We start from the raw sequence: 9841 nt of genomic DNA, 5'->3' as shown, positions 1-9841 counted from the left end.
CCAGACTGCGTGTATTTTTAGCACTACCACAGATGGGGCCATGGCAGCATGTCAGAGACCAGAATGTTCTTTATCTCAGCTGTCAGGCCGTTCCCCGGGACCAAAATGGATGCCGTCCACTTGGGGGAGGGAGGTGAGGGGGTGGGGGGTGGTGCTTTTTCTCCCACTCTTCAAATAAAGGTTTTTAATTGTGTCATTTGGCGCTGCTAAATAACTGTTGCAAGGTGCAAATTGATGGTGGTGAAAAGTAAATGCTCCCTCTTGCTGCGTCAGCTGCTCTGTGGCAGCTGTATCCAAACCTGTGATCAAGTGGAGGTGAAATTGCATGCCACGCTTCTGCAGACAAAAAAGGATATATCGCAAAAGCAAGCTCAGATATCTTTATATATCAGCAGCTTACGTACATTTTTCTAGCATTCCACATTTCGTTGCGACTGTATGTGGTGAAATAACACATTTGTCCAACGCTGCGAGCAAGACACCAGTGAATTTCAGCAAGGGCCAGAAAGCAGGTCTGTGCATCTCTACATTCAAGATACCCCTTAGTAAAACACCGAGTGTATACAGCTGGGGAGTAAGCATTTCACTCACAACCTCCAAACACAATGCTGGGACAGCAGAGACCAGAAAGCAGGCCTTTTCTGACTCCGAAGGGTTTTTCTTCTTCTTTTTTTTTGCAGATGGAGAAGGAGAATGTGCTGCAGGCTATGACTGGGGGTCAAGTGGTCGGCTTTGTGCATCACAGTTTGGAGTCTGCTGAGACTCTCCTCTGGCAGCGTTCACACACTCTAACAGCAGGCTGGTTGTCCATGTGAATATCAAGGAGGGGTGGGAGACAGAGAGAGGAGGCACGCTGACAGAGGAGGGAGAGGGAGTGAGAGGGAGAGGTGTGGTTCGGTTTGTCAGGCTGTCGGATTGTGTTCAGGTGAGCTGGATCTATTTGGCGGGTGCAAATGTAGGTGTGAGGTTCCCTGCTTTCTCTGTATCTCATTAATAAACAAATGGCGCTAACCCCAAGCCTATTGGTTAATAAGTCTTAAATATTTAAAAAGGGCTCACAAATATATATATATATATATATATATATATATATATTTTTTTTTTTTTTAAGACTTTTAGAAAACACATGGGCACTGTAGTATTTAGCAGTTGTTACTTAAGCAGGAGTAAATGGTTTATTTGTTGGGTACTACTGTATTTTCAGTCGTGGATCGATACACATTTGCTGCACTAGTGACTATTTACAGCAGCAGGACAATTACATGTCCCCTTCACTACGCTAAGATATTGAAGCATGGTAAGAAAGCATTGTTATTGTCAGAATTTTAGCCCACTGATGTTAGTATTTAGCTGAAAGCATCACTGTGCCTAAATATAGCCTCAAAGAGCTGCGAGCACGGCTGTACATCAGTTTTTAAGAGCACTTGAACAACATAGAAATAAGATATATCCGGCTTAGGTAATATAGAAGCAATTTGTGGTTGAGTTTGGTCTTTTCATGCATTTCAAAAAACAGAACAGAATATCAGCAGCCTTGTCTTTTTAAGTCACATTCACAACAAACTTGTAAGAATTCTAATAAAGAAAAAAGAAAAAACAAAGTGAAAATGCATAATTTCACCACAGGGATCGGTGAGATGTGGCCTCAGCTTGGTTGTTGTCCTGTGCTAGAAACAAATGATGATCAATATCACTCCTAATTAATATTTTTTCTCCACAGAGCTGGTTTTCCCACAGGCGCAGCAGGAGGGAGACTCGGCTCAATAATGTGTCGTTCAACGAGGGCCTCTAATCAAGCCCGAAGGTCTCCTTCTGAATTTTGTCACATTCTGAGCCTCATTTCCATTCCCCGTCCCTCAAGGCAAGGTAAAACAGTCCCGAGGTATATGAAAAGGCTCTATACTTTGAACTGCATGAGTAGCCTTCACCTGCAGTCTGGTCAATTGAAATGGAAATTATGGGCAGTCAAGTTCTTCTCACTAAAGGGGAAATTATGGGACACACACACACACACGCACACACACGACAAAAAGCAGCGAGGTAAACAAAAACAAAGGAGTGACAGTGATGATTGTAGCAAACCTGGTGCCTTGACCAGTGTAACTGTCAGCTTCATTTGCAGTTTGCAAGACAAGGTTAGACAAGTCATCAAAATGGGAGCCATAAAAATGCTACTCATAAGCATCTCAAAAGTTTGTTGCAGAAAAGTCAAGACGAGTGTTAAAAAAGAAGTCCACAGTTCAAGGCCTGGGCAAACTTGGATTTAATCTTGAAAGCATCAGCAGTAAGCAAAAGCAGTACTATGAAAAACATTTAGATCGACCGGAAAATGTGTAGAGATTTAGATGATTAATGTTGCCTCTCAAGATTTCATCTTTTGACTCACAAAGGATCGTCTGTGTAAAAACATGCCTGTGGGAATGAATTGAAGTGAGAGTAACATATCTGGTCCATATTGTAGATTAATTAGAACTCAGTTTTGATGATTTATAGTAAGTCTGAAGAAGAAAGTCATCTAAAGCCACAGACAACCAGGATGAAACATGGGAACAAGGCGAAGGGGAAGCGATTGAGGCGTATTAACAAAGAGAGAGCGGTAATTAAAGCCCTTCAGAGGACATATTCAATTGCACGCTTTTTGAATGTGCAATGTCTTCTTGCCACAACAATGTACTCTTTCTCTCAACTGTGCCGCGCATAGGGCACAACATTCAAAGAGGAGATTACAGGCCTGCTGCAGCTTCTGTCTTTGCAATAAGTGAGAATGTGGAACACCAGCAGTGAGACTAAGCAGAGTGCCAATCAATACCAGCCCCGTGTTCTCTGTGACTACAGTAATTATCATCACCATGCACGGGAATGGTGTGTTGTTTGGGCGTTGCAGAAGGTCGTGAGCAGATTGGTGACACATGACGTTTCCATGGCAGCCGTGCGAGTAAACTGTGCTCCACCCAGTGATCATGAATTTAGGCTCGTCTGACTGTTTTGGAAGTCAATAGCATCATCAGTATGGAGTCGTCATCAGAGAATTGCTGAAAATGTCAAAGATTAGCACTGGTGCGTTCACTGACGGTGGTGACTAAGACTGTGCAATTACCTGGAAGTGCTTGAAACATTCGTGTTGATAGAGTAATGTCTGAGATTAGACACCTGTGGAACAAAATCATTCAGGGCCTCGAGGGGGAACGTTATGCACTGAAGCGAGTTATTGCTGCAAATCTGTGTGTATACAAAACCTCCACATCAAGCAGTCCTTCACGAGAGCCAGTATACTTACGGGAAGAAATCAACACTTGACTTCTTTTACAGTCAGAAGCCCAGTGAATTCATCTATGATTTGGTGAATACAGTAACAACCTTTGATCAAAGCAATCTTTTTTCAAATCTTTCTATGACTGTAATCATTTCACTTGTCTATAAGGAACAAGGACTGTAGGTAGGTCTGTTTATGCTTTTCCTCCATGGCTTTCCACAAAGTAAATATAGTTTAGGCTATATTTATAGGCTCTGGCATGTAAGTTACTTTGCATAATAAAGATTTACATTCAAAATATACAATAACCTGATGAAATACGATGTATTATGAGAGTTATCAGACCATTTCAATTTATCAGTGTTAACCTCTGATATATATATAATGTACACACTCTTTAATTATTAGTATATTAGTATGGATTATTATTATTGTTGTTATTGAAATTGTTTGCTTTTTTCATTTATTTTATTTAAAATAAATGAAATGAAATAAAACAGTATATATTTTGTCCTCGTTTAAAATAAATTGTTTTTGTGACTTGTAGTAATCCTTCCGCCGCAGCAGGTGGCAGTATAGTGCCAACTAATGCTAAAATCTCGTTAGGATAATGTAAAGACGAAGAAGATTAAACAACAACCGTGCATCACTTGCGGAGGTACCTGTACATGTTTGAATTGTGAATTTAACCCAATTATTGCCTGTGCATCAATGTGACATATTTCGAGGTTTCAGAATATTAGATTACAGCTTTAAGACACAATTTACACGCCCGAGCGTTAGCCGTTAGCTTTAGCGGAGTAGCTAAGCTAAGTAGAAGCTGCAGTTAGCTAAGCTGGGACTGGTTTGTGTGGGTGTGTAGCCCTGCTAGCTGCGTCATTTGGCTGTATATTCAGTGTTATTAGATCCATAGCTCATTAGTTTTAGCCTGACTTCTATTCCACTCTCCTCCTCTGTCTCCTGCGCCTTATATTGACTCATCTCTCTCCTGGTCCGTTTTTGTTTTATCTGAGACAGATATAAAGCAGAGCAGCATTAACAAGGCTGCGGAAATGGACACAAGAGCCTTGAAGAACCCATACCCCGACTATGATGGGAGCCCTGCGTCCACACAGGCGTTTTTTGACTACCAGGGACAGGTAACACATGAGGAACTGCGTAGACAAGTGTGTGTGTGTGTGTGTGTGTGTGTGTGTGTGTGTGTGTGTGTGTGTGTGTGTGTGTGTGTGTGTATATATATATATATATTTCATGCCATCCTCATTATTTTAATTTTTCTTTACCTACAGCTCACATCAGAGTTTGCCCAGAGGCTGAGCAGCAAGGTCAGCGAGCTTTTAGCTGTCATGGAAAATGGGCTGAAGTCTGCAGATCCAAGAGATTGCACTAGTTACACTGGCTGGGCAGGTGATGACACCATTACACATCTGTTTTTCATAAATGACATCATTTTGTCTGTTAGCAAGGAATTGCATTAATGTGACTATATGAAAACGTAATGTCAAGAATTAAGGCTGCACATGTGATTATTATGCTCAATGCAGCCGGTGTTTTTCTGTATGTGTGAAAACATAATTCAGCAAGGCCTCTGCAGTATATGAGAGTTGTATATGAGATATTTGATTTAGGGATGCAACTTATGATAATTGCCATTGTTGATTAATCCCCCATTACATTTTCCTAGACCCAAAATAAACGTACTCACATTTCGTGTTTTGAGCAATCAATTGTCCAAAACTCGAATATCCAGTCATTTTTCGTTCACATATTTAGTTTACCAACACAGAACATGAATAAATATGAATAAAATATTCACATTTTGACCGTGTTTCAGTGTTGTTTTGTAGATTACCAAATGTGCAGCTTTACTTCAGTTATGATGTAAAATAAGAAACATTTCTGATTTAGCTTCCAAAGTTTACATCATTAACAAGTGCCTGTCTGTTTTTTTCTGCAGGCATTGCTCTGCTCTACCTGCACCTCTACAATGTGTTCAAGGAGGGCTGCTTCCTTCAGAGAGCACTGGAGTATGTCAGCCGCAGCCTCAAGTGTCTGACCCGACGCCATGACGTCACCTTCCTATGCGGGGATGCAGGGCCACTGGCTGTGGCCGCTGTGGTCTACCATCGCCTGCAGATTGGCCAAGAGGCCGATGAGTGCATCAACAGGTCATTTTAGAATAAGTGCAGTAGTTACGGCTAATGTATGTATTTGCTAGGGTAAGATAAGATATCTTCTGATTCTTTATTTTAAATTAAAGTGGACTGGAGACTCCAAATAGAAATATAAGATCTTAGAGGTCGTGCTGCAGTTATGCAAATTATGTATTGGTGATGTGTAATCATGTTGCAAAGGCATTCATTCCCAGTGTTTTTTACTGTTGCAGTTGACACAACCAACTGATTCAGTTTATTTAACTGATCACATTTATTATACAGTTAATTGTACACGGATATTCTGTAGGTCATCTCGAATAGAACGTTTATTTTAAGATTTGGTTCATTAGTGCAACAGTCGATCACGACAAAAGCTCATTCTGACTCATGATTTTTGCGTTTGCTTCTCTTCCTTCCCAGACTGCTGCAGTATCATGAGAACGTGGTGAAGGGAGCGGGCGGGCTGCCAGATGAGCTGCTGTACGGGCGAATGGGCTACCTCTACTCCCTCGTCTTTATCAACCAGCAGCTTGGGCACGACAGAATCCCACTGCAGTACATCCAGCAGGTGGGACGACAGTCTGAGACAAATGTTTGTGTCCTCCTAATGGTCTGGATTTTATTACAGAAGGAGTTTTGCTCAGCCCATACTCTCTTTTGCACTACATATAACTTCAGTGCCCATAGAGTCATTTGTGACCATAGAAAAAGTGGAAATTGTATTGACTGAATAAGAATAAAATGGAGGAAATAATGTGGAGTAAACATAAATAATATTAGGTTGAGACCTTCTGGTTATAATCTTGCTTCTCTAACTTCTAGGTCACTGCCCCTGGTTTGCCGTTTTGCCCTAATTTGCGCGGCCTTACACATATTGATGTCCAATTGCTCTAATTTTCCCTCCATTGATTCCTTTCAATTGGACAGATTAGACGTGTCTCTGAGCTGGGATGTGCTGTTTCCTTCCACAGGTCAGCGAGGCCGTGTTGGTGTCAGGCGAGCACCTCAGCAGGAAGTTCAGGGTCCAGAACCAGAGCCCTCTGATGTACGAATGGTACCAGGAGCAGTACGTTGGCGCCGCCCACGGACTGGCAGGCATCTACTACTATCTCATGCAGGTAAAACAGATCAGTCTCTGATCAGTCTTGCTCTTTCAGCGCACCATATTACAAAGCTTCAGGAGCTATTCCATAGAACAACATTGCTTGTAAGGAGCTTAATTTTGCTTTTGCTAATCTAGCAATTATTTCTCAAATGAATTGATTAATTATTGACAAGTAACATCAGAAAATACTCAAAAAAAATAGTCCAAAACAAGTTCCGAGAACCCAAGATGACATTTTAAAATAGTTTTATATCTTTGTATAAAGATATTCAATTCAAAAGATACAGCACTTAAACAATTCATTGATTACTAAAATCATTATTGGTAAACAACTAATTGACTAAAGAACTAATTGTCTGAGCAATAAAGTCAGCCTAGTGTGATAAAAGCCACCTGTTACTTCCACCTGTTTCATCCTCATGCTCTGTTAAACACAGTCTGATCTCTCCCTCACAGCCAGGCTTCGTCGCTGTCGAGGAGTATGTGCACAGGCTGGTGAAGCCCAGCGTCGACTATGTCTGCCGGCTCAAGTTCCCCTCAGGAAACTACCCTCCCTGCATCGGGGATGACCGGGACCTGCTGGTGCACTGGTGCCACGGATCGCCGGGGGTGATCTACATGCTCCTGCAGGCATACAAGGTGAATACTTAGTTAATGCTGCAGTTGTTTTTCACAGAGTAACAGCCAACAAAATAAAATTCATGGATATTTCCAGCGTTACAGGGAATACAAAGTGTTAACTGACAGAGTCATAGTGCCACCTTGTGGTGAACTTCAGTAAATATCTGTTTTAGTCCCAGCTGAACTAGTGAAAACATTCTCTCATCCAAACAGTATATTGTCCAGTGTGTCCCAGCTTATCTTGTTTTGCCAGTGTTACCATCAGGATGTACAAAAACATCAATCCCTACATTTTAATTTCACTTTTTCTCGTCTACTTTATCCCTTGTTCCAGGCCTTTGGTGTTGCTGAGTACCTGGGCTACGCCTTGCAGTGTGGAGAGGTGGTGTGGCGGTGGGGTTTGCTGAAGAAGGGCTATGGGCTGTGTCACGGCGCAGCAGGTAACGCCTATGCCTTCCTGGCTCTCTACCGCCTAACGCAGGACCCCAAGCACCTCTACAGAGCCTGCATGGTGAGAGCACATGAAAGAGACTTTGTAATAGAGTCTATATACATCGTTCACACAGTGCAGTAGCTGTTTGAGTGATCAAACGATTGCAGATATTAATTGTGGCGCTCCAGCAGTGCATCCATCTTAATTAGAGCCCAAATACTTGATCCATGACAACGAGTCAAACTGGAGTTGATGGAGAGGCAGAAACGAATATCTTTGTTTAGGCTTTATTTATCTGTGGAAGTCCAGCGAGCATCTGTATGCCCAATACGGAAGGTATGTCTTTGTATGCACGTCTGGTATTAGTACTCAGCCAGGAAATAACAGCATTTAATCCCAAACAAAAACATTTTAGGAGGAAGGATTTAAAAGCAGATAAACAAAGTAAAGCCTCTTAATGAAAACCTTATATAAGAAAATCAATGAAAAAATAGAAATGTATTATAAAAGTTCATGTATTTCACATTGACCTTCAAAATTCCTCTACTGGCTGATGGATGTAACTGCTTCTTTACGCTTTAAGCGAAAAATTTAAAAGTTAATATGCACAGTTCTCACACACTGTGTTTCTATAAGTTTATAAGTGTATAATGCAACCATAACAAACAGAAGAGGTCAATTTATTTGTCTTTTATTTCAATGCTTTATATTGTGTTCGTCCTTGCCTTTAAGACGTGAAAGTCGTCTTCAAGTTTGTTCAAAGCACAACCGGTTAAAGCACAGCTTTGGCAGCCGGCCAGCCTTAAAATCGAAAATTATTCCAGAAACGCCGGGCATGAGAGAAGCAGGGCCTTTTATGTTTATTGACAATGGGTCGGTAGCTGTCGGTGCCAGTCGGCGTCAAAGCGGGGCCTAGGCGAGGCGGCACCGGGCTCTCTTTGGATGCGCTCCAGGTGGCACGGGTCCCACGTGTACTTTCATTAATATGAATCTATTCATAGAGGATGGAAATAGACTCTTCAGATGTCTCGCCTCGGCTCTGCTACATGCTCCCGATGCAGCAGAGTGACATAGTGGTCATAATCTGATACCGCGACAGACGCTCGGATTTCACTGAAAGGAGCACAATTTCTAGCGGTTGTTGACATTGCTGGCTATTCTCCTGAGATGGTTCAGCTACAGTGCTCTGTTGTGACACAATAGGAATGTTATTATGACACTGACTCTCTCTCTCTCTTTCTCTCTCTACAGTTTGCAGACTGGTGTATGAACTACGGCAAACATAGATGCCGAACACCAGACACTCCCTTCTCACTTTTTGAAGGTAATATGTGATGATGTGTCCTACTTGCCAAAAATAACTTATTATCATATTGCTTGGCTCGTTACAAGAGAAATGATCACAGAATAGAGCCGGCTGGCTATAATTGTTCATCAAGTTATGTGTTCCCACTCAGTGTGACTGTCAGTGTTAGGGAGGGTGCACTCGTGGCCACTGTTGCTTTTGCCAGTGCAATTTGCCTGTGTGTTGGCACACTGTATGTTGTCATTACTAGGGGGTTGGTTCCAGTATCCCATTTCATTTTGGAATTCATTAAGCTCCAACACCAACAATGCTCTTATGAAAGCATTTATCTCTCCTTACTCTTCTTTCGATAATCATAGAGCGAAGGAAAGCTCTGGCCAACTGTGATATTTGAGACTTTAATCATTGCCAAATGCAGTTTATGTTACTGCATCAGCACACACTTAGATATGGCAGGTAGAATGGTGAGTTTGTTATAGGGGGATCTGCTAGGGAAAACAGATTATATGAAACGCTGTAGCTCTACAAGAATGGTGCAATAGGAAAAACAAAAAAGGAAAAACCTAAGAACTAGAAATTGGTAATTATCAGCAATTTCAAACACCAATGATCACATATGTATTAATACATTTTTCAACCTGTTGAAGTTGATAATGTTGAATATTTAAGTTCATATTGAGAAAGTAAAATTATCACATATTTTTTTTTAAATGTAAATGTAAGATACGTCTAAATAATATGTACGTTTACCCAGGTGGAACCAGTACTTGAGACAGTTTTCAGTTGGCCATCTTTACTGTTCTTGTGTCCACCACTGCAGCTGTCAACTCACTTTGTCACTTCCTATTCGCAGGCATGGCGGGCACCATCTATTTCCTGGCCGACCTTCTGCAGCCGATGAAAGCGCGGTTCCCAGCGTTTGAGGTGTAGACAAGTTTCTCCACAGGTAGCCCCCCCCACCCGCACC

The 9841-nt window shown here is 41.7% G+C and overlaps 1 protein-coding gene across 1 annotated transcript; it reads left to right on the top strand.

The window, feature by feature from the left end:
- Positions 1 to 3762: 3762 nt before the first annotated feature.
- Positions 3763 to 9841, top strand: lancl1 (LanC antibiotic synthetase component C-like 1 (bacterial)). Its single transcript, XM_023420368.2, has 10 exons — positions 3763 to 3911; positions 4271 to 4392; positions 4543 to 4660; positions 5211 to 5421; positions 5830 to 5977; positions 6381 to 6527; positions 6971 to 7153; positions 7470 to 7646; positions 8820 to 8892; positions 9728 to 9841. Exons 2-10 carry the CDS (start codon positions 4306 to 4308, stop codon positions 9802 to 9804), a joined length of 1221 nt encoding a protein of 406 aa, XP_023276136.1. The 5' UTR covers positions 3763 to 3911; positions 4271 to 4305; the 3' UTR covers positions 9805 to 9841.

This window comes from Seriola lalandi, unplaced genomic scaffold, assembly GCF_002814215.2.
Source record: "Seriola lalandi dorsalis isolate HSWRI2012SDOR001 ecotype SW California unplaced genomic scaffold, Sedor1 jcf7180002054630, whole genome shotgun sequence".
Taxonomy (NCBI): domain Eukaryota; kingdom Metazoa; phylum Chordata; class Actinopteri; order Carangiformes; family Carangidae; genus Seriola; species Seriola lalandi.
This window is presented reverse-complemented; position numbering and strand designations above follow the sequence as displayed.